This window comes from Gobio gobio, assembly GCF_949357685.1.
Source record: "Gobio gobio genome assembly, chromosome: 10".
Lineage (NCBI taxonomy): Eukaryota > Metazoa > Chordata > Actinopteri > Cypriniformes > Gobionidae > Gobio > Gobio gobio.
The window spans coordinates 29642494-29667453 of record NC_137116.1 but is presented as its reverse complement, the minus strand read 5'-3'; the positions used below and the strand labels follow the sequence as shown (position 1 = coordinate 29667453).

Here is a 24960-nt window from a genome sequence, read left to right as displayed (position 1 = left end):
GTTCAAAGCCATTGTAAATTACTCTATAAACGTAGGCCTACACCAAAAATATTTTTATGGACTAACCGCTCTGCGTGCCTAACAACGGTCTAAATTCTCGGTAAACCACAGATTCGTGGGATATTTGCTTTATTTGATGACAAGCTTAAACATTTTAATACTCGATAGATAATTTTGTATTCGTGAGAAGGGCAATATAACAGTATCGTTTATTATTTCATCCATATAATTTCCAGCAACAGAAATAAATCATGTTTTTAGATATTTACTCTGTAATAAATATCCTTAAAAAAGGGGGTTCCTTGATTGCCTCTGTAATTGGTTAGCCTACAATCATACAGTCCATAAACTGCCGTAAAAGTGCTTTATAGTTACTTTAACAGTAAATGTAAACTTTGAATGCAAAGTTGAAATATATTGAAAATTCAACGAGTTTTTGCAGAATGTAGAAATACACACAGTGCATTTAATAATAATGCATATAATACACGAGCAGACGCTCTTTAAACTGGAGTGTTATTTGAGCTACATTTCCCATTGTCCTCTTTTCAGAGTTGTTTCTATCATGAACAAGACAATTACCGTCATGCAAAAATGACAATATAAAACCTAAACAACAACAAAATTAAATATAACATTCAACAAATATTACACAATAAAAAAAGTAAAATAATTCTGAACTATTGTAGTAATTTCCTTATTTCTAAAACGGTGGAATTGAGCTCCTCATTTGTATCCGATATCACTTTGTCTCAGGTTTGACCTGGGCAAGATGATGACGAAAGATCGTTGTGCTCTCATGAACATCTTCAGAAGGCGATAGCATGATGAGATTCTGCTTAGAAAGTTTCAGTGTGGTTGGTTGATTTTCCCTCAAATGCTCACATGCAGTAGTTTATGTAATGGCAATCTTTCATGTCTGCCAATTCAGTGTGATAGGTAAATGAACAGGGAAGGAAGAGCTCTTAGGCTACAACCTGGCAACATCCAATCCGGGGGGTTCTTGGGTGTTGTTGGAGATGATGTCGACCTTTACCGGACATGAAGGCTCGACGGGGATTTTGCCGTTCCTCTTTTCGTGGTTTTCGAAGCTAACATTGTCATATGTGGCTTTGTTTTTGAGCTCCATCTCCTTGGCTGTTTTCTCTTGAATCTGCAGCAGAACCGCGTTGTTCACACCAGGACCTGAGCAACACAGAATAAAACTGTTCAATTTTGTTGAATCCAAACCTGTTCTAAAAAAGTTCAAATGGAGTTACGTAATTTAATTACAAAATAAATGGGTAACACTTTATTTTACAGTGTCCTTGTTACATGTTACATTTACCATAGTAATAACAGTAAATTATGCTGGTAACATGCAACAAACCCTAAACCAAACCCTAACCCTATAGTAATAGCATTAATATTACTCAGTATTTATTACACTATAACAATGACACCTTAAAAAAAAGTGTAAATATGTAATTAAATTACAGTCACTTATGAAAATATTAAGGATTTCAAAGGGAGTTACATCTGAATATTTTCTGTAAAAAGTTGGGATATGTTGAATAATATTCATTTGTTGCTTTTCCTGTTTTTGATGTGCACGATGCCTCCTGGCATTTAAAGGCCGTTTTGTAAAGTGATGCTATTCTGATGTTTTTATTAGTTCTCTTATTTGAATTTGCTGTGCACCATATCTGCCAATTACATCAATCCACATTGCCGCTGAAAGCTTTAGGCTACAACCTGAGAGTTGCCACAATGGCGAGTGATAAAAATGTGTTCCAGTGCTGTAAATGTAAAAATCATTTAATCCAGGAATTAAAAAAGGGCGCAAATATAACAGTTCAGTGCAAAATATGTTCGCCAACTATTAAAATGCTATCGACATCTAAAGTTTCAATGTCGGACCTGAGGAAGCATCTCCTATGATGGGTGTCGAGCATCACCTAGTGGACAAATCTCTCTATTAGTTTGTCCTGTTTTGACTTGCAAAAAATAGCTATTTAAAGGTGCACTATGTAACTTTTCTGTCCTCTAGAGGTCGCCTGTTCAAAACAAAGGCGTAGTTTGTTGACGCCACGTTTGAGCGCAGAATCTTGGGACACGTGGTCTTCACCTCACAGCCGGTGGAAAAGAATCGGGATAGGAAGCAGAAATCACATTCATGGATGCGATTATTAACGTTACTGTAGTATGAAGCAGAGCAGGACCGATTGTTGTGGAGCTGAGCAAGGCCGCTGGAGCGATTGTTAATGAGAAGACCGGTGGGACTTTTATTTTGACACAGTCGCTGATGCTACTTCCGGTTTTCCGGTCACGATTATGAGGTAACGCAGCTTACCATAATAGACCATAATGTTTCATGTTTACCATAATAGACACATCTGAGTGTGTTGAAAATGATGTTATGACGTTACTCTGTGCGTTTGCTCGGCGGCTACTATGACACTTGTTCACACTGCAGTAAGAGTAAAGCGTTTCTGCAAAATCTGAGGAAACCGAGGGTAACGCAGATATGACGCAATTGACAGGCAACTCCCTCACGTCCCGGTTCCACGGTTAAAATGGCAATTTCTCACGATTTACAAATAGTTGGAAACATTTGGGATATTGTGAGTACTCAACTGAACAAAATATATGACACTGGCCTAGTGTTTTTTTTATTTTACTGATTTTTTTTAAAATAGTGCATCTTTAAATACTAACACAACGATTGGTCATTGAGTCTAAACAATATTTTAGGTGGAATATAACTTGTATAACAAATACTGTTATGACAGCTACGCCCTGTCTGTTTGTGTTGCCAGTGAGTATAGAATCTATTCTTGCTTTTAGTGAGAAATCAATATTATCCCTTATATGGTATAATGTTTTCCCTTTACACACACATGCACTCTTAAAAAATGGTGCTATATAGCACTAAAAGTGGTTCTTTGGATCGTAATCATAGAGGAACCACTTTAAGTGCTGTCTAGCACCAAATCTTGGTGCTTCAGTGGTTCTTCAGCGGTTCTTCACTGATTCTTTGGGATGACTGAGGTGCTACATATAGCACCGCTACCATATAACTACATAGCACCAAAAGTGGTTCCCCTATGATTACGAGCCAAGACCCACATTTAGTGCCATATAGCACCAGTTTTTTTAGAGTGTACTGGTAAAAAGGATAGTATGCAGATTTGTAAAAACATGTTTTTACTACATTAGAATCTAGAATTGTGTGTTTCCTCTTACATTTAACAATCTGTTTTTAGAGGTTAACTCTGCCTGGTTTAAATTAAACATCAGTTAGACATTTATAAAAGTAATCAAAAAGTAATCAGTTTCATTACTTTAATAAAGTAATTGAAATAGTTAGATATTTTACATTACCATACCAACATCATATAGAGAAGCAATATTCAATATAGGATTATATATATGGTCATTATAAAAGTAGAGAGTAGAGTTTTTGCATACTGCTTGAACATGAGTATCAAAACCCAACTTATTATCAATGACAAGCCCACGATACCTGTAACTGCTAACATTTCACTCTAGTTGGTTGAGGAGTGAAGGACTAGATCCAAAACCAATTCCCATACCGCTGGTCTTTTTTATGTTTACTTGCAAAAAGGCACTGTCACACCATGTCATAAAATCATTCACCATTGGACCATGACAATTCTCATCCTTAATCAGCAAACTAACACTATCATCAGCTAATTTTAATATGAACCTATCTGTGTGTTTGCTAACACAACACACCAGATGTTGTTTGGTTGTTACTTATATTTGATTTATAACAGTATTGATAACACTTTACAATAAGGCTTCATTAGTTAACTACTTTAGTTAACGAAGTAAAAATGTACAATACTTCTACAGCATTTAAATAATCTTAGTTAATTTTAACTTCAACATTTACTAATACATTATTAAAATCAAAAGTATTTGTGAAGATTAGTTAATGCACTGTGAATTAATATGAAAAACCAATGGCCGACTGCATTTTTATTAACTAACATTAAAAAAGATTAATAATTACTCTATCGCTCATTGTTAGTTAATGTTAGTTAATACGTTAACTAATGTTAACAAAGAGACCTTATTGTAAAGTGTTGACAGTATTTATATAAAATTATTTTCTCTGTTTCCAAATTCTAACACAAAGAAGCACACAAAATTGTTTGGTTGATTCAGGTAGTTGGAATTGAATACTAGTGTACTGCATAGCTTAGACGGTATAATTTTTTCTATCATTTATATATATTTTTTTAACATCCCTTTTAAATTTCTTTGTCAGTTACACTATGTATTTTCTATTTTCTTGCATACTTTATTTGCACTATTTAGTTTTCATAAAATTGTTTTATTTGTATGTACTCTAGCACTCTAGCACTGTATGTACTCAGGGTTGGGGAAAGTTATTTTTAAATGTAAAGCATTACAATATTGCGTTACTCGCTAAAAAGTAACTAATTGCATAAAAACTAAACTTACATAAAAAAGAAAAAGAAAAAAAAGGGCGTTTGATTTAGTCTTTTGCACGTTCGTTTTAACACTGGGTCGGTACTTCCACCTACGTCACGGACGTGACCTTTGCAACGTGATGACGTTATTTGTCGTTAAGAAGCATAACACCGAAGTTGAGCAGTTGTGGTTAAAAAGTATATACTTTTTTTTTTTTTTTTTTGCTAGATAAGACCCTATTCCTCGGCTGGGATCATGCAGAGCCTTCTGAAACTGCACTGATTTGGACCTTTAACCCGTTGTTTGCCATTGAAGTCCATTATGTGGAGAAAAATCCTGGAATATTTTCCTCAAAAAACCTAATTTCTTTTCGATTGAAGAAAGAAAGACATGACCATCTTGGATGAGATGGGGGGGTGAGTAAATTATCCGGAAATTTTCATTTTGAAGTGAACTAATCACTTCAGGCCCCTTGAGGCCAGGGGAGTCTCAGCTCTTACTAGCTGGCCTCTGTTACACTCAACCCTAAACCTCACTCCCATCCGGGTCACGGCACCAAATGGAACTGGTCCTACTCAACCCGCTCTGAGCATGATTCGAACCGCCATCTCCAACATGGGAGGCGGGCGCATTTACAAGGATGCTAAAGACCCTCGTCTCTAAGCATCAGTTGCTACCGCACCTCTTGAAGGCAGGGGAGTCTGAACATAGCCTTTGTTTAGAATTAGAACTAGTCTCTTTGAACTAGACTAAGCACCACTGACATAAATACTGAGTATGTAATTCTGCGCTTGCAGTCATGTTTGCAACATACCGAAGTAACTGAGCAGCACAGGCAGAAATATGAGGCCGTGGGCCATGCCGAGTAGAGTGATGACCAGATTGAGTCTGAAGAAGAAGATCTGGATGAGCTGTGCTTTAGCAAATGCCAAAACCACGATTCCAGGTAGGTTGGTCATTGCAACTCCAGCAAACACCTAGGAAAGAGAACATAGACATATGTATTGGCGCCACAACTAGACTGCAATAGCATAGCTGAGCAGGTCTTAAAAATTCATGAAGTCTAGCATCTTTGTTGTTCTGGTACTCACAGCACTGCCCATGTTAGCTGTGGCTTCCTTTGCTCTTTCCACCTTTGTGTGGCCAACGCTGAGAGCAAATGAGCGTGTTATATGGGATACAAACTCCACCGATATACCTACAGCCTGCAAAACAAACCATCCATTATTAATGTCAGGTATCGCTCATGACACAGTCATTGCTTTTATGAAATACAAACTTGCATATGCGTTTCTCTGACACACTCACCGTCACAAGGTTAATAAGCGACACAGCGTTGAAATCAATGCCCCACAACGTCATGACACCAACTGTATCCACAGTGATCATCACTATGGTGAGCAGGTTCAGAAAGCCTGATTTCAAGTCCATGCCGAGCAGGATACAACACACAACGAATGTGGGGAGAAGACACATGGCGATGTTGAACAGACCTTCATTCACGATGGTCAGGTACTGTTCGTAATACACGTACGTCACACTGCGAAATGAAAGATCACAGAGTCAGGGCACAGAGAAGTTTGAACCTCGGTTTTCCTGTGCAATTAATGAAAACTCGACGGTTAGACTAGCATGTCTTTTACTTGTATAAATAATTATTTTAGTTGTTACGTTTTTTTTTTGTGTCTTTGGCCATATTTCATCTTGGACACCCTTGTGAAAAAGAAGTACAATTTAGCATACTTTAAAAAAAAGCTGCTATTATGGATATACTTCAAAAGAATATAGTCAAGTTAACACTTAATTGCATGTTATTTACTTAATGGCAACATAGTTTAAATGTATATTAAATTACACTTAAGTAAGACTTAAGTAGAACATCTTTATATGTATTTAATAATGACTTGTATTGTCTCAGAAATATGGTTAAACTGTACTGCCGAATGTACTGACAAGCATTTATGCTAACTAAAATATATTTTAATGTCATTTCTACTGAAACATGTATGTCATGTATTTTATAAATACACATTTGTAATAATAAGGTTGCAATTTAGTACATTTAAAATATATTTACTTTAAATGTAATATTGAATAACACTACAGTTAAAATTAAAATCAAGAACTTAACGTGCTTTCATTTATGTTTGTAATCCTATCAAAATAAGTGTACTGTACTTCTTTAAAGCACAACAAAATCATAAACAATTGTACTTTAAAGTTAAGCTTTTAATTTGTCATTATTACAAAGTGCATTTTTTAAAAGTGTACTTCAGTCAGGTCCACTTAAGTCAAAAACACCATAGACAAACTTTTAATTAACTTTTTATTGGCATATTTAGCTAAATTTACATTTGGCGATATGGCTCTGTTCTAAATTCCCCATCCTTTTCATGAGCTCCATGAAAAGCCAAGACTGGGAACAGCAGCAGCTTCTAGGGACAAACTCCCATTTTTTTTAACTGTGAGGGCAGCGTAAATCCCCCATAAAGAACAGAGCGTTGAATGACATTGATTAAAGGGATACTTCACCGATTAGCATTAAGCTTTGTATCAGTAGAAACCCAGTAGAATATTCGAATGACCGTGCTTTCCTCCCTCATGTCCCCCTGAGACGAGACATTTCTGTAATTTTTTGTCTGGAAAAAAAATCGTAATTTTGTGCCATCTGAGGCTTTTTTGGCCAGAGGCTAGAGACTACAGCCAGTAGTAGGAGCTAGTTCCGCATGTTTTCAACCCGCCCATAGGGGTGGGATCTCACTCACAGAATGTAAAATGAGCACAGCCGCTCGGGCATTGATAACAGAGCGGGCGGAGCAACGAGAGTGTTTTCAATGAATTCCTATGAAAGTTAAGCTTCCATAGGCATGAACAGAAAACGCGCCAGATGGGACACGCACCGAGAATGACTGTGCGACCGTGAATGAATGACTGCGGCCATGAATGAATGGCAAGCGGCCTTGCTCATTTTAGTTTCGGTTTAGAATTAGCGCCAATTCGGGGGCGGGTTGCTTGAATTGTGGGTTCAGTAGCTTATAATTCTTAATGAAAAACACAACAACAAATCGGTACCATGACAAACTCCCTTAAATAGGCGCTTTGAAACCAAATCTTCCTCGATCATCTCCGTCTGTCAGCTCTTCGCTCTCGTGATGAATGAAATCTGACTCTTGCTGTGTTTGTGCTGTGACTCTCGTTCAGCTCACACTGTATTGAGCAGACACGTTCAGATTTTAATTGTAGTGTCTGTTCTCTAACTGAACTAAATGATTTTATTACAATAAAAATGAAAACGACGGTGGGGCGGTGCTGCGGTGGGCAAGTGATGTAACCGGCTTGGGAGTGGCCTCGTAGGGCAGCGAATCAAGTGCATTCTGGGAGTTGTTGTCTTTCATCCACATGAGCCAAAAATACATTTTCTGGCTTTTCTCAGTCTAGAAGGCACCAACTTCTAAAATAATTTCACATTTCTACTACATAAATTACCCAGTTTAAATACACATTCATCTTTCCAGCTTGATTTAAGTGTGTTAAGAAACAGTCATGAAAATGTAATCTCTTTAAAGTAAACTTAAGAGGCCTTTTATTTAATTAATATTATATTAAAATCAAGTAGAGTTATTAAAATAAACTTTGAAGATCTGAAGTACTCTACAATTGCACATTTTTATTACGATTAAGTACGCTTCTTTTGGGCACCAAGTGATCCACCATTCAAGAATTTCCGCATATATTGTTGTTTTCATTGATGTGTCATCTGTACATAACTGATAACATCTCAAAAAAACATGTTTTAGGGTTTCATGACCCTTTAAAATAGATGTGTGACATCCCTGCTACACACCAGATTCTATCCTGCAATTGCACGAAATGTATTAAGTAGCTCAAGGATTCGTGATATAGTGTCGCAATTTATGAAATAGCTCAAGGTCGTGTTATCATTCAATGATATTACTTTTACTGGTTATTGTTTCTTATCTTATCCCGGAGAAGAAACAGCAAGGGTGAGGATGAGAATCCAGAAAGATAAGGGAGGATTAGAAGACGACACCTACGTGTAAGGGAAGACCTCAAAGTCAGGAGCGGTCCCGGGGATTTTCCTCATGGCCAGCGTGATATTATGCGCCAGTTCTCTGGCCTTCTGCAGCGCAGCTGTGAACTCCTGCGAGTTGACCAGAGGAGTGTGGTAGGCCATGAACCGAGAAGCTGAAAATATAGAGATGTCATGATGAATTGTGAGTGGATTGAAACTTAAATGTCTAAAAAATGAGCTGTTTGTAGGCCTTAAAACCTGGAAGAGAATTAGCATTTTAATGATTAGCGGTTTTCAGTTTATGAGTAAAATAGGGTCTGTGGCTTTGTCACATTTTATTCTATAACATAAATTGCAGACATTGCAAATATTTTGAACAATTCACCAAATAAGGACTACAACTACCATACTGATGTGAGTGGACGTGCTTAACGAACCGAGACAACAGCAGCCATTGTAGCATAGCGACTTTTTAGCAACTTAGCTTTTAAAAAGAATCACGTTTGAAGTCCTGACAGTGAGTAATTCAGTAATTCATTAAAGCCTCTAACAGTAATAGCAGTAAAAAAATTTACTCATAAATCGAAGACTGCTGATCTTAATTTCTGAGGGAACCAATTGTGATTAAGCCAACAGACTGACGGTATGACTTAGCTCCATAGAACAGTGATTCTCAATAATTTTGAAACCAAGCCCCCCAATGTCCACAACAATATTTGAAGGCCCCATGACTTTTCCAGTTGTTTGTGATTTACCGGATCAAAATTAAAGGTGCAGTATGTAAGTTTCACCGCTAGAGGTCGCTTATTCAAACAGATGCGTAGCTTGATGATGACGACGCGAATGAGCATGTTATCATGGGAGTTGTAGTCTTGACTCTTCACCTCCACAGCCAATGGAAAGGAATCTGACAGAAATCATGTTCATGAATGAGTGAATGTATTAAAGTTTTATTAACATTACGGTGGTATGAAGCAGGACGCACCGAGAGCCCTTTTGAGAGAATGCTAATGAGAGAGACCTGCGCGAAACACCGGTCTCTGAGCTTTTATTATGCTTATGCTGTAGTCGGCCGCTTCCGATCTTTTTGCTGCGTATGTGGGGTAACGCAGTGGTGTTTTACATGGTTAAAACGATCAGACTAACTACATATGAGTGTGTTGAAAGTTATGTTATAACGTTACTCTGTGCGTTCGCACTGTGGCTGGTATGAGAGACTTGTTGCACTTTGCAGTAATCTAGATCGATATTAGAATATCATATTAATAAAAGCAGGATGACTAAATGACATGCAATACATTTTTTAAAAATGTATTGCATGATGCAGAAAACTCTCTGATTAGGCTATGTTATCCACTTGACAAAATAGTGTTGTCTCTGAGGCATGGTAAAAACGTCACTTGCGGTGAATCAAGAAAACAAACCATTCAAACAATAAAGCTGAAAGTATAAGTATTTTTTACGCACAAGTGAGTATGTGCACAGTCGAACGCACAGCCTTGAAAAGTATACTTCTTTTGACTCGTACGCGTACACAGGCGTTCGATGCATGCGCAGTTTTGAGCAATCTCGAGCCACGAGTTACAACCCACGTTAATACTGCAAAAAAATTAAATGAGCATGTGCAAACCTGCATGTATAAAGTACAGTACAAAAATCCAGCGGTGCGCGTTCAGTATGTGCATACTCTTCTGATGACGAAATTCACATCACGAGCACTGTACGCTGACCTTCGCGTACGTACGTAAGACCTTTGGCCTTAAGACTAACCGTGTTGCCCTGTATAACAATGATTAGTTTTCTGTTGATAAATGTATATCCAAACAGTTGCTCGCCTCTCTAATAAAATGCATACTATACTAAAGCGTCTTTGGTGTTTCCATGGTTTCTACGGAAATCAAGGGTAGCACGAATATGACGACAGGTGATGCAAGGACACAGTCCGTAACACTGGTTAAAATTGATGTTGGAAAATGGTTGGAAACGTTTGGGATTTTTAATAGGACTGGTTGTTAAAGATCCCTAACTTTCAGCACAACAATTGAATGGGGATGTCATCTTGTGTGGGGTGAAATTTGGCACAGATCTCATGGTGCTACCAGTGCGACACATCTTCAGTTGTGTGCCCGATAATGTAAGTAACACTGTTCTAGTGGTTTTTGGATTTTAATCTAAAAATCTTACACACAGTATTGTGCCTTTAAGGGCACATAAAATTTTTATTCACAATTTCTACCCGATAAAATATTTTAGAGCTTGGCATAACTAGGAAAATATATATTCATTTTAAAAATGCCAATTTAGTTTTAATGTTTTATTATAACCATAGCCATTTCCAGGTCTAGAAATCACACTATTAAAATGACGCTACTTCATATGTCCAGGTTTTCTAAAACCATGGAATCTTGGTTCTTCAAAGAAAAACGGTTGTTGAGAGGGTGAATTAAAATTAGAAATATATTTTTGCTTTGTCTCATTTTAAATCATTTTAGTCATCTTGAAGCCCCAATGGAAGTTTGCTGAGGCCCCCTGAACCCTTGGTTAAGAACCACTGCTATAGAAGGTGAATGAAAAATGTAACATGTACAAAAATGATGTATCTCACCTATAACTTCCCCAGTTTCTTTGTCTCTAATCACAGCTTTATCATACGCTCCCAAACCACTGGAAATGAAATAAAAATGTTTTAGTTAATACACTATTTAGCTGATCATGGACATGTTTTATTCTAAAAAAAAAGTCTTGTATTCAGTTCTTTAGATTACCAGATGTAGTAGCTTTTCTTACCCTTTTGGACACTGTAGGTCAGGTCTGTTGCTCAGAAAGTCTGGCAGGAATCTGTTAAACTCTTCAACACTAGGCCGCAGAACCCCATCTTCGGGGGTTTTCATACACTTCTTGGTACACGTAAAAATACCCGCTGTCAAACAAATGTTTTTATTTAGTTCTCTAAATGTTGCATTGAACCATCTACATAGCAAAGAACAAGGCTTTAATAGTTAACTCATCATTTATACATAAGGACTTACTCTCATTGGCAGGACAAAATGCTCCTATGTTTTGGCCGGTCGTATAGAGACGACAACATTTGGATCCAGGGTTCAGCCAGTCAATATAGTCATCCACCCAGGAGGATGCTGGGATAGCCAAATAAGATCTAGAGCAATCAGCAAGATTGTGATTTTGTGATATTGAACTCGAAAAATTTATACATTTATTTGTTTTAAGACAAAATATCAAATGAAGTGGTGTCTGCAAGCAAATAATTGATGATATTATTGTGAGAAGACTTTCTCACATATGACATGTATAAATATACACTACAGTTTAAAGGTTTGGGGTCAGTACATTTTCTTAAAGAAATTATTACTTTTATGCAGAAAGGATGTCACTTAAGACTTTAAGGCCTCTATTTTAACGATCTGAGCGCATGGCACAGGTGCACTTAGGGCGTATCCGAATCCACTTTTGCTGGTTTAACGGCGGAAACAGTCAGTGCGCCAGGCGCATGGTCCAAAAGGGTCTTACCTAGTCTATTAATGAGTCATGGGTGTGTTTTGGGCTTAACCTGCAATAAACCAATCAGAGTCTCATCTCCCATTCCCTTTAAAAGCCAGTTGCGCTTGCACCATGGCGGATTCGCTATTTACATGGCGGAATTTGAAAGCGGAAAGACTGAACATTTCTCCAGAGAGGATATTTAAACCACTTTAAGTTATAAATTATGCCAAAAATAAGATGCTACTGCATTTTGCTATTGACTTTAGACCAGGTTTTTGTTGGTCAATGGCGCAGTCGTTTTCTGTTGCCTTAAAATAGCGAAGCGCCAACAATGCACCTGAACACACCTCGTTTTCAGACCAGCACGCCCATGGGTGAACAGATGGGCATGAGTGCATTTACTATTTAAACATTGTGTCACTGAGCGTGAAAATGATAACTGCTTCGGCCTGAAACTAGCAAAAAACACTTGCATCGCACCTGGCGTAGCATTGTGCCGGGTGTATGATAGGGCCCTTATTGTTACTTATTGATGTTACAAAAATGTTTACAATTTCAAATAAATGCTATACTTCCTATTAAGAAGTATGAAGCAGCACAACTGTGTTCAACATTGATAATAATAAGAAATGTTTCTTGAGCAGCAAATCAGTATATTAGAATGATTTCTGCATGAATCATGTGACACTGAAGACTGGAGAAATGATCTGGAAAATTCAGCTTTAACATCACAGAAATAAATTACTTTTGAAAATATATTCAAATAGAAAACTTTTAAAAAGCTGTTATGTTTTACTGTCAAATAACCGCAGCCTTGGTAAGCAAAGAGACTTTTTTCAAAAATGTTGAAAAATCTTTCCAACCCCAAACTTTTGCATTGCAGTTCATAATATGACACCATATAGCTCATAATTTATCTGGCTGTTTACCAATATTATACAATTCTTTGTCACTATTCTACCAATATATTTAGAAAGACTGTATTCAAAGATGACTAAGAGGCAGGAGTAATAAAAGCTTTTTTGTCATTGTCATTTCATTGTATAACTCTCAAACATAAACGCTGGTATCTTGACAGGACCGTGTCACTGTGGACTTTCAGGATCGATAATGTAAGTTCAAGGTCTGATGTGATGCAAAATGAGGTAAAGAGTAGAGAAGTGCTACCAGAACACGAAATTACATTTTTAGTTTATTGAAAGCGAAAAGACATATCTTGAGATGATAGGGGAGATATATAGTACTCACCGTTCAGGGTACTCAGTGGCATATCGGATCTTCTGGGTAAAAGAGAACTGGTCACATCCCACACTAGAACACACTGCATTTAGGCCCTCTGCACTGGTGAAATTGAACCCTTTGGTCGTGATAAAATATGTTGGCACACCGACCTCAAAATACTTATTGAGGTATGCGAAGTAGTTCAACATGTAGGAGTCCTGGTAATATTTACACACAGAGGAAGAGAGAGAAAACACTGTAACTTATTATTGAATAACTGAAAGGTTTTTAATTGGCATTTTGGCATAATTTAGCATACATTTTTATTAGCAGGCTACAAGAGTGTTAAATAAAATTCGGTACTTACAGATGGCATGGCCAGTTCCTGATCTAAGCCCACTTTTACATGGAACAAGAGGAACACAGAGGCACAGAACATCACAAGGAACACCACCATCTAAGAGAACAAGGCCAAAATATTAACCTATTACTCATTTTATTATATAAAATCATGTAAAGGACAGAAAATCACACACATTTTTTAGAAAGATATGCCTGAAATTCTAGCATGGTTGGGGGATTCAACAATGGGCACTTTTAGTCACATACACATACTTTTACTTTTGTATACTGTAATAAAATATCTGATTCCTTTATTATGTTAAGGTTGATTTCATATTATCTTATAAACTAAAATTAAATGAATGATTATTTTAAGAAAATGAAAGCTTTTAAATAACTTTATTAGTGGCAAAATTGTTGGAGGACAGTGGAGGAATTAGTCAAATGTATATAAATGGTAACAGTTAAAGCCTTTATATATACATAATTCATTATAAAAGTATGTTGAATGCATTAATTTTGCCTTGTATGGTCTCATGAATAACTGTAACCAAGTTATAATACAGTATAATATGTACATATTCATTGTTACACCTTTAGCATTAAAACACATGACAATGAATCTGCAAATATTATAATTATAATGCATTTTTTAATGAAAAGGTTTAATGCATTAAAAAAGAACATTATGAATACCCTTATAATGCATTATACACAAAGGCTTCAAGTGTTACCATAAAAGTTAACACAATAAAAAATGTAAATGCTTTTTTGTTTTTATTACTATAGCTTTTAAAATGTATTATTTTATAGCTTTATGATGGATTTTCATATTTCATGTCTGAAAGTCTAGAACTGGGATAAAAGTAAATCCATTGAATCAATAAATAAAAGACATTTGAAAAGTAGCAATTGTAATAAAAGTCATAAAATGCCTGTAGTTAAAGAAACCATAATACTGTAAAGTAGGAACGTACCACTATTACCCTGCTGACAGGGTTGAGCAGTGCAGGGGCGTAGTATTTTTTCATTAATGGGAGCAGGATGCCCTGGTTGGGTTTGGATGGGCGTGGAGTTGTCACAGTAACGCAGCAAGCTATCTCACAACGGTTTGAATCTTGTCGTCGAGCGTCAAGTGAGAGCAGAGCCACAAAGGCAGTCATCTGTAGAATGAAGTCCATGAGCACAGCCAATGCCGCATATAGAGCAAACGACTTCACGGCCGGCATAGTGCTCAAAGCACCTGCAAAAAAACAAGGAGGGTGTTTTTAGTCAGCTGTAGATGTTTACTCATAGATGGAATTAATCTGAACCCATTGACTGCATTATATATGACTCATTCTGGAGCTACATTATTGCCACTATACATCAATCATATCTGTCTTTAATTAGGGTGGTACATATCTCATGCTTTATTTTTCACTGACATCCACAAGTGAGTAAAGGTCAGGCAATATAATACATGTTCCTCATTTATATCCACAATTGTAAATATTTTTACTTGTGTTTTATGGGGTAAAGTTTAAGATCAGTGGGAGATTCTCACCCAGGAAGAAACAAACAGATTCAGACAAACTGCAAAGCAGCATGCTGGGAGCCACATTTCCAAGAACTCTCCCGATCTGTTCCTCCCTCTGCTCTCCTGGTCTGCGCATATCTCTCTGATTAAGATTTGACATGGAGAAGACAGAAAGAAAGCATGTTTTATAAAGTTAAAGTCAGTAGTGGAGACATAAAGTAATATCTATGCATGTATGTGTATGCATTTGTATGTATATAAACCCTAATGCTCAAAATAATGAATTGGTTTGAGAGTAAACTTGAGTTAAACAAATTAATTCAATCAAATTAACTTTTATGAGTATTTAGAACTTTCTTTTTCTTTTGAGTTCACCAAATTGATAAATTTTAAGTAATCTGATTTTTCATTGTTTTGAGTTTTATGAACTTGTTTCTTTTAATTTAGACAAACTTAAATTTAACTCAAACTGGGCTGGTATTTCTATCTCCCAGCATGGTTTACCATGGTGCTCAAAAGGGAGAGTAGTTTTTTTGTGCAAGACTAATGTTAAGTTAAGTAGTGTTTAATGTTTTGCTATGCTAATTCACAAGAGTTTCTGTTATGTTGGGTTTTTTGAGGGGGTTGAGTGGAGCATGAGCTTAGTTTGAGAACATGTTGAATGTTCTATATTGCTATACTTATTCAGCTATGCTAATGCTATCAAAGCATTGTGTTACCAATGAGCAAGTTAGCATTCACTGAATTAGTTAGCAAAAGCTAGCCATGTTTCCACTTTTTAAAATATTTAAATTGAGATTACACGATAAAGTTAAATGTATGAATTTGCTTACTCAAATAGTTCGAATTAAGAGCAATTAAAATAAGTACAAAATAAAAATCTGCTAGTTCTACTTACTTAAACTTTGTATTTAACTTAAAAATGTTGATTTTGTAACTAATTAGCTCAATATTTTCGCAAACTTATTCAGGTTTACAGTGTATATGTATGTGTATATGGATGGATGGATGGATAGATAGATATATACTACCATTCAAAATGTTGGGGTTACTACATAAAACAAAAAAAAGATTTTGTTTCATGCTCACAAAGGCTGCGTTTATTTGCTCAAAAACAGTAAAAGACATATTGTGAAATATTATTAAAATTCAAAATAACTGTTTTGTAAATGTAAAATGTAATTTATTCCTGTGAACTCCAGTCTTCAGTGTCACATGATCCTTGAAAAATCATTCTAATATGCTGATTTAATGCTCAAGAAATATTTTATATTATCATCACAGTTTAAAACTGTTGTACTGCTTATTTTTTGTGGAAACTGTTCAAAAGAACATACTTTATTTGAACATTTATTTTAATGCAATGCATCCTTGCGAAATAAAAGTATACATGTCTTGTTTGTTTAAACCCAACATTTGATACTGTATAAAGCTACGAACTGTGAAAAAAAGTGATTAGAGTGACCATTTAAAGCTCACCCTAGAAACAATATTAGAAAGATAAGCAACAAAGAAAAACAGAATGAAGAAACAAGAATTACTCAATAAACTCAACATACCTGATATTCTAGAACAAGAATGAAGATGTTATCAGCTCCCACAGCAAGCACGAGGAAGGGCACCACCTGCAGAATGACCAGTGAGGACGGTAACCCAATCCAGGCATAGAAACCCATTGAGGCTAAGACAGAGCAGCCGACGACCAGAATACCACCCAGTCCGACCAAGAACTTTGAGTCCACCTAAGAAAACAATCATACAACCATGGTTTGTTGAAGCAGCAAAAAAATAGATTTACTTGTCAAACTAGGCCAATAGATAGTTCATATGCAATACTTTTGGGAAGTCGACATGTCCTGAGGTGTGACATGCTAGTGTAATCTAAATCTATTTTAAACATAAGCTTTTACAATTATTATTAATTATTTTTTCCAAACTCCATACTATATAAACTGAGAAACAAATGTGGAATAGAATACCAAAAAATTAGTATATGACTTAGGAGATATATATATTATATAGGATAGGATATATATATATATATATATATATATATATATATACATTAATTTTAAATAATATTATCTATTGTATAAAAATAAAATATTATATAAAATATACATCTATATAAATTTTATTTTTGATATCCAGAATGTATCATTTCAATTGCTCAGAACAGTGCTGGAGTTTCCATTAGGCCTTTATTTGGACTTGCGAAAAGAAATGCTTCTTCCTTTATTCCCTGTTACGAGAAATAAGGAAATTCCCAGTAAGCCATTAAGCACTCCGTTACTCACTCACCAGGATACGCTTGCAGGATGAATATTCCCCAAGAGCCACAGCAATGTAGAGGAAGATGACAGCATAGCTTATCATGAATATGGGGATATCCTCTGCAGTCGTTCTGTTAATCTCATCCTCCAGAGACCTCTGCGGAGCACCAGACCATTCGATTATGACAGTGTTAAACGCTGAACATCTTTGATCTATACAGCATTATGGTCAACCAGAATCTCACCTCAGCCATGTAGGCAAATGTGAAGTTCGTGTTAGGGTTTTTCTGATATTCCTGGACAATTTTAAGGAACATGCTTTCCCACTGTTCAACCACCTTAAATTTAACGTCAGATCGTGCGTAATTGTTCAGGGAGAAGGTGAGGATCAGGGCCTCAGCAATGGTGTATCCCTCATCTGAAAATGGAATGGAAAGCTGAAAGTCAGCTCAGTAAATCTTTAAAGACAAAGATGAGGTGCTAGCAGATAGTTTTGTGCCTTACTCTCATATCCTCCTACAGCCAGAAAGGGGAAGACAGGGCCTCCATAGTCTGCCATGCAACTCATGCCAAGAGCTGTGATGTCTTTAAATGATAATGGAGAGCTGTGGGCAAGCAGAAGGCAATTATGTTATCTGTGATATTGTTTGTATAAACGTACATTTTAGATACAATATTGCCAGTTACTTTGTCTATTTTTGCGCCAAGAACAAAAATAGTTCTAAAACGAAGCTCAATAGCTGCTGTTTCATTCCTGAATGATTCAGTGATTTTTAATGATAAAATTGGTTGAGTGAATGATTCAATGACTCTCTCATAAAGACTTCATTCGAAATAGCATAGTACTCTTAATATTTCTTTTTTCTTTTAGATTATAGTAGTAGTATGCTATATAGGAGCCAGTCACTGGCTTCAACGAATATGCATGCTTCCCAGTATATGAAAAGAGGATTATGTTCAAATTCCAAGTATTTATAAAACAGTATGCACAAAGTACCCAGATGCTCCTGACATGCGCATCCTATGGATAATTTGCTATGCCATGAGGCCATGGAAGAGGATTTGTGAATGGTCATGTAGCGACGCAACTAATGCTGGTAGGTCAGATGACAATGACGATATGAGGAAAGTAGTATTTCCAGATTACATTCATACACAGCTTTTATTCAAAAGAAGTACCTACTCAGAGCATGGTTGTCAGAAGCAAAAAAAATGTGGGTGGGTCCTCTCTCAGAAAATCTTTACTGGAATAGATGCCATTTACATTAAGTACAAATATACTGCCTTGTTTACTAAACTGCCTTTTGCCGAACTTGCTCTACTCCCTTTTCCCATCACATATCAGATCGGAAATTTGCAATAAAAATAGAGAAAATATTAGAAAAATGGAAATAAATTGTCTAATGTGTGTAATAATAAGTGTTTATCGGTTAGGGATAGGTGAACAGACATGCACTGAATTAGAGACGATTAAAGTGAGTGGGTCCAATATCATTGGTCATAAAAATCCAAAATCATTGGTCACTGGTCCCACCCACATACAATGGTTCCGACGCCCATGACTCAGAGTATGTGAGTATGCCATAAAGACTAGCATATATTAGTTATATTACTGTAAAATATTTTATATTGTATTAGTAGTATGTATATTAGTTTAAGAGAAGAGTATGCTACAGAATTCTGAATTGAACCAGTTGTTATTTTGTTCCTGAATGAATCATGTATTTGAATCAATCAGTGAGCAAATGATTAAATGACTGACTCATAAAGAGTCACTTGATGCCACCTACTGAAGTGATGATATAAACTGCAGAAATACCCTGCATGCAAACACGGACAAGCAATCTAAACAATGAAAAGTCCCATTGCTTGAAACAACAACTTGTTCAGTGGAACTTCTGGAAATTTTCAAAAGGTAATATAACAACTACAGATATGGATATGTGACTTACTTTACACAGTAGATGAAATGGTCCCTCCAATCCACCTCCTTAGTCACGCCGAGCTCTGTCATGTTTGCTTTGGCGTTTAGGTTGTCGATGCTATTTTGGAAGTACTGTGGTAGACTGTTGACTGCACAGTCTGTTAAAGAGGGGTTGTCTGGATTGAGTGGCGCATAGCAAACATCTTTAAGGCTTGCAGTTCGGTTTAGATCATCTGACCAGAATTCAATTGCCTGGATTCTCTGCTGAAGCTCCAACAGCTCTATAATCAAATCTGTGAGAAAGAAACATACTCAGCAGGCCTATATTTGAATGACTGAAACCTACGATTCAGGGGAACAGAACATTCTCAAAAATTAAAGCATTGCAACATAAAACACTGATTACCCAGTTAAAAAAACAGCATATGCTGGTTAGGATGTTTTGAATCATGGCAGCTGGTTTAAGCTGGTCCTTAGTTGGTCATGAGCTGGTTAAGTGCTGGTCCTAAGAAACTAGCTTGGGGCCAGTTTATAACCAGCTCAGGACCAACTAAGGACCAGCATAAACCAGCTCAAACCAGCTGCCATGCTTTAAAACATACCTAACAGAATAGGACTGCATGAGGCTACACATCCAAACTTCACAGTGGTTATTCAAATTATGAATGGATTATATACAGAAAGCTACAAGCAAAACATTTTCCAGTGAAACAATAGACTTCTCACCGGTGACTGGCTGGACTTCTACAGTCATGTAGCCAGCTTAAACCCTTTCTTTCAATGGACTGCAAGCTCGCATTCAGATCTATCTCCATTAAATCAACAACTGATGGATAGAGCCAAGATAGAACCCATCTTACATTTTTTTTCTTTTTCGATAATCAATTGTACATTACAGTACGGAAGAAAAGACCTGTCGCTACTTCCGTTACGTCCATAACTTTAACGCAGTGGGATTAGATCTAAATAGTATGCCGTAATACTTTTGGCATTTCACGATGAGTTAATCGTGCCAACCATATTTATAATAATACTTTTTTTTTTGATTGATTGATTTTGAGCCATCTAACTAATTATTTTGACCAACAAGTGAAACAATAGGAAGTATTACCTTTAGAGATGATGCCACTGAAGTTCTGTTCGCCAAAGAGTAAGGAGTCATAGTAGTGGCCGGGCCGGTCTGGAGCGGTCAAGATCAGCTGATTGGTGCGATAAAATGGATCGAAATGTGCATCGTGAAAGGTTTTCTCACGCATGGCACGACTTTCGGGTGCTGACCAGAGCTGGACAGGATCTGTGGTCAGTTTTATGTCTTTGATTCCTACTGTGAATACTAATACAACCACAAAGCAGACCGGAAGCACAATCAGAGGATATCGTGCCATTAGGGTTCCCCAGGTCTGGAAAAGAGATCCTAGGAAGTCCTGAGTGGCGAGACTGGCTTTGTCAGAGCACGTAACATCTTTAGGACTGACTTTATGTTCAATCTCATTTTCGTTTTGGTCCTTGCTGCTCTTGCCCTTCCGAACGCTCCTTGACTTTAGGTAGTAGGTAGTGCACTCGAAAACGGCGTAACACATAAAAAGGGAAAGGATGCAGGCGCAGACTATGATGCAGATGACAAGGACACCATCTAGTCTACCAATCATGAATGGTTTTGGTAAAGGCGGTGGCGGTGGTACAGCTGGACAGGATTGTTCACAATCCTGACATGAACAGGCCTCACCACCTGTAGGTGTCATCTCGTTGCAATTCAATGCTCTTCCGGCAAACGGAAATGCTCCTGGTGGGAGTCCAGCTGTCTGGCCTTCTGGCAAGAGCTTGAAATTAATATCCAGAGGAGCCAATCCATTGCTCGAGTCACCCTGGAAATCATACCAGCGTTGCGGTGTACACAGAGTCGAACCATAGCGGCCGCACATAGTGGCAATAGCGAACCCTCCGGTGGCTGGGATTCGAACGTTTCTGCAGGATTTAAACGAAGCATCTGAGAAGTTGGTGGATATGTAAGCCTCGTAACCTACCACAGCTTCCTTGACACTGCCACCGGGTTGCGTGATATTCGCGGTTTTGGTGATTGTTAACATCTGACTTTGGTTGGGACTGCAGGTGGTGGCGCAGTGGAGATGTGCAAAGTTGTCGGCGCAGGATGGGCACCGGATCAACACGGCTTTGGATAGTGTCAAGCTGCCCTGTAGAGCTGTGAGCTGCCTGATGGAGCAGCAGCCGAGTGTTTCACCATCACCGTTGGCAAACATTGGGCACACAGATTTGAAAAGTTCATAATGGTCTCCGGTCACATTCACGGCTTTTCTGTAGTCCTTACAGGGTACCCTAGGGGGAATAAGAGCCCCCTCCACAGCAGGGTTTAAGCCACAGTCCTCATAAAATAAGCAGTAGCCCGGTTCATGCTGAGCTCCAGTGAGAACCTGCAATAGACAGAGATGTAACATAGATACGGATGCAACCATCTCTATAGTTTAGTCAAGTGTCTTAAACAATAGATCTGTATTACTGACTCTTTAGCACTCAGAACTCAACAATAAGGATTCTTCCTCCTGAGTTCAGATTCAGTTTGCCTGCATTTACATCAAAGCTTTGGGGACCGTAAGATTTTTCAATGTTTTTGAAAGAAGTCTCTAATGCTGCATTTATTTGATCAAAATTACTGTAATACTGTGGAATATTATTACAATTTAAAATAAATAAATATTTAAAAATATAATTTATTCCTGTGATGGCAAAGCTTCAGCATCATTTCTCCAGTTTTCAGTGTCACATGATCCTTCAGAAATCATTCTAATATGCTGATTTGCTGCTCAAGAAACATTTCTTATTTTTATCATTGTTGGAAACAGTTTTGCTTAACATTTTGTGGAAATATATGTTTTACAAAATGAAAAGAAAATTAAATGTTTTCTTTACAATTTGTAACAAATAATTTTCAGATTTTTTCTACACTCTGGCTCACACGCATTCCACAGCGAGAAAAAGTGTGGATGTTATCAAATGAGGTAATATGTGTTTCATATTCACAAAATTAGAGCCACAAATAAATTTAAAGTGATTCACAAAAATAACAAACAAATATACAAATAAATGAGTTAAGCAAGCATACATTATTTAGTTTAATCTTTTGCTAATGCCTCTGACCAATCAACCAAACATATTCTCTACCACAATTATAGCCAGACATTTTATAATAAAGCTAGAGGTGGCAAAGTCTGGATGGGTATCTTTGGAAAAAGCATAACGTCAACTGATTTTGCTGAAATGTTCTGAATTTAATGACAACCAAAATCCACCCTTACGAAAATGAACCAAGGTTTTACTACAAATAAAACCCAAACCACAGATTAACCATGGCTTTGCTACTCTAACCATACAGGGAGTGCAGAATTATTAGGCACGTTGATTTTCATTTTTAGTCCATCTCTGCAAAACGGACTTCAGGATGGACTAAAAATGAACTCCCAAAACGTACTGCCAGATTCTGGAAGATGAATTCTTCAAACAGTGGTACTAGAGGATGTGGTGCTGGTCCTTCAAGAGTCACTCTCAACCTATCTGTCCATAAAGCCTATAAAAAAACCTTCTTCATGTATTTTACAACACTTCAGCTTGTGATTCTTATCTAGTGGGGGTCATTTTTTAGGATTCTTTACCTAACTGAAGTCTCTGAGATCCTGACACCTTGCACTTCTGGAGACTCCAGGTAGGTTGCAGCTCTGGAAAATGGTGGCGCTGGAGACTAAAGGGTTCCTGATGGTTTCACCCTTAATTCTTCACCTTAATTCTTAATTCTTTTGCAGTTAACAGGTGTCTTTTCTCCGCCACATGTTTTTGTCAGATCCTGCTGACCCAACGAGCATTTCACTGTCCAATGGTCACGCCTTAACTGCAATGTCTAGTATTGCATTAGTATTGCATCCTTCTCATGGGCATTTAATACTTTTTGACTTTTCAGTCTGAGTTAAATCTCTTTTTTGGCTCAATTTATCTGTAAAAGAAAACATGCCTAATAATTCTGCACACCTGAATATAAGGTGATTTTCATTTCCAGCCTTCATGAACAATTATATATCACTTATACATTATTAAATACTAAATCAATAGTAGTTATTAGGATTGCTGTGGTTTGGAATTGGTCAAATGTGCCTGGAAAAAAAATATGATCAGAAAATCAACGTGCCTAATAATTCTGCACTCCCTGTAGTTTAACCATGGTATTTGTGGTAAAACTGTGGTTATATAAATGATAATCAAATAGTTAAAAAAAACATGGTTACTACTTTTACAATAGTAAAACCATGGTTAATTTTCGTAAGGGCTTCAGCAAAAACATACACTCTCAAAAAAAAGAGTACAAAAAAGTGTCCGTCACTGGGGTGGTATGGTACCCTTAAGGGTACATTGTTGTACCTCTAAGTCAGGGGTAGGCAAGTTCGGTCCTAGAGAGCTGATGTCCTGCAGAGTTTAGCTCCAACCCTATAATCCACCACAGTATAAAACTCATGGCTCCCAGCATGCATTGCAGCATTAAGTATGTCACCATTGTTGAGATTCATATGCTGATTCTTGATATCTGTGTGCGTCTAAACTTTTTTCTCCCTAGAATGTATTTAAAAATCAAAACTCAGAATGCCCGATCTGTGGCAAGAAAGTATTGTTGGTGAATATTATTTATTGATATTTTTAGTCAGCGATGAGTTTAGTCAACCATTCTTCTTCATGACAATTTTTGTTTATGGCTTATTTTGATTTGAACTGATTTTGTGTTTTGTTAACACTGTAACAAAAACCACAAACTCGCATACAAATCAAATCAAGTCAAATTGCCCAACTAAAGAAAATACTCATCACCGCAATGGTGACCAAATATTTTCAATAAAACCAACATCTAAACCTCTGTTAATTCTCAATAAGAGCTTCTATAGATATCTTTTTAGGGTTGGAGTCAAACTCTGCAGGACAGTGACTCACTAGGACCGAACTTGCCTGCCAATGGTTTAATTGTACCCTAAGGACCAATTGTGTACCTTTAAAGGTACAGTTATACGTTTTGTTCTTCAAGGAACAAAATTGTACCTCCACTGTACCTTTTTTTCCTGAGAGTGTAGACATGAATGTGTATTTTTCATTTATAGACAATATTCATTCTTCACATGCTGACAGAAGATATTGTATGGTCAAAATTCCATAAATATTTTAATATCTCTTTATTATGAAATGCTTTACATCCTGCATATAAAGACTTGTCGAAGCCAAAACTCTTCACTTTGCTATTTCAACATGTAAAACAGCCGTTTCAGATATTTTGTAGGATGATTCCATCATTTAGACAAAATACGTCAAGTGAAGACTTACCACGCAAACAGCAACTGACAACAATGTAACGGACCATGTCCAGCTCTTTCTCCGGAAATGCATTTCTCTTCTTTGCTCAAGTCTTTGCTCTTCTGTGCATGTGGAGTGTTAGTTCCAGTGGAGAGATGAAGGCAGGAGGACGTCAGTAGCTTCAGGTAGCAGAGCAATCCCTGCTCTGCCTCTGCTGATAGTGTAGGGAAAGACAGGAGGAAATGAAAGGCTTTCTCACTCTCATTGGATGAACATTAGTGATACTGATGATGACCAGAGTCTTATCTGGCCTGATGTTTCCACCACCAACCAGAATGGACAAAAGCCAATCCAGCTCACTGATCAT

At 37.1% G+C, this 24960-nt stretch overlaps 1 protein-coding gene across 1 annotated transcript; it reads right to left on the bottom strand.

The window, feature by feature from the left end:
* Positions 1-114: 114 nt before the first annotated feature.
* On the bottom strand, positions 115-24960 carry npc1l1 (NPC1-like 1; the record flags this gene model as incomplete). The annotated part of the gene is made up of 19 exons (XM_079826320.1): positions 115-1185; positions 5258-5420; positions 5535-5648; positions 5752-5983; positions 8499-8649; positions 11082-11140; positions 11264-11396; positions 11506-11633; positions 13226-13416; positions 13566-13655; positions 14518-14783; positions 15087-15201; positions 16619-16801; positions 17361-17489; positions 17578-17750; positions 17837-17937; positions 19285-19549; positions 20368-21685; positions 24853-24960. 19 exons carry the CDS (start codon positions 24958-24960, stop codon positions 971-973), a joined length of 4134 nt encoding a protein of 1377 aa, XP_079682446.1. The 3' UTR covers positions 115-970.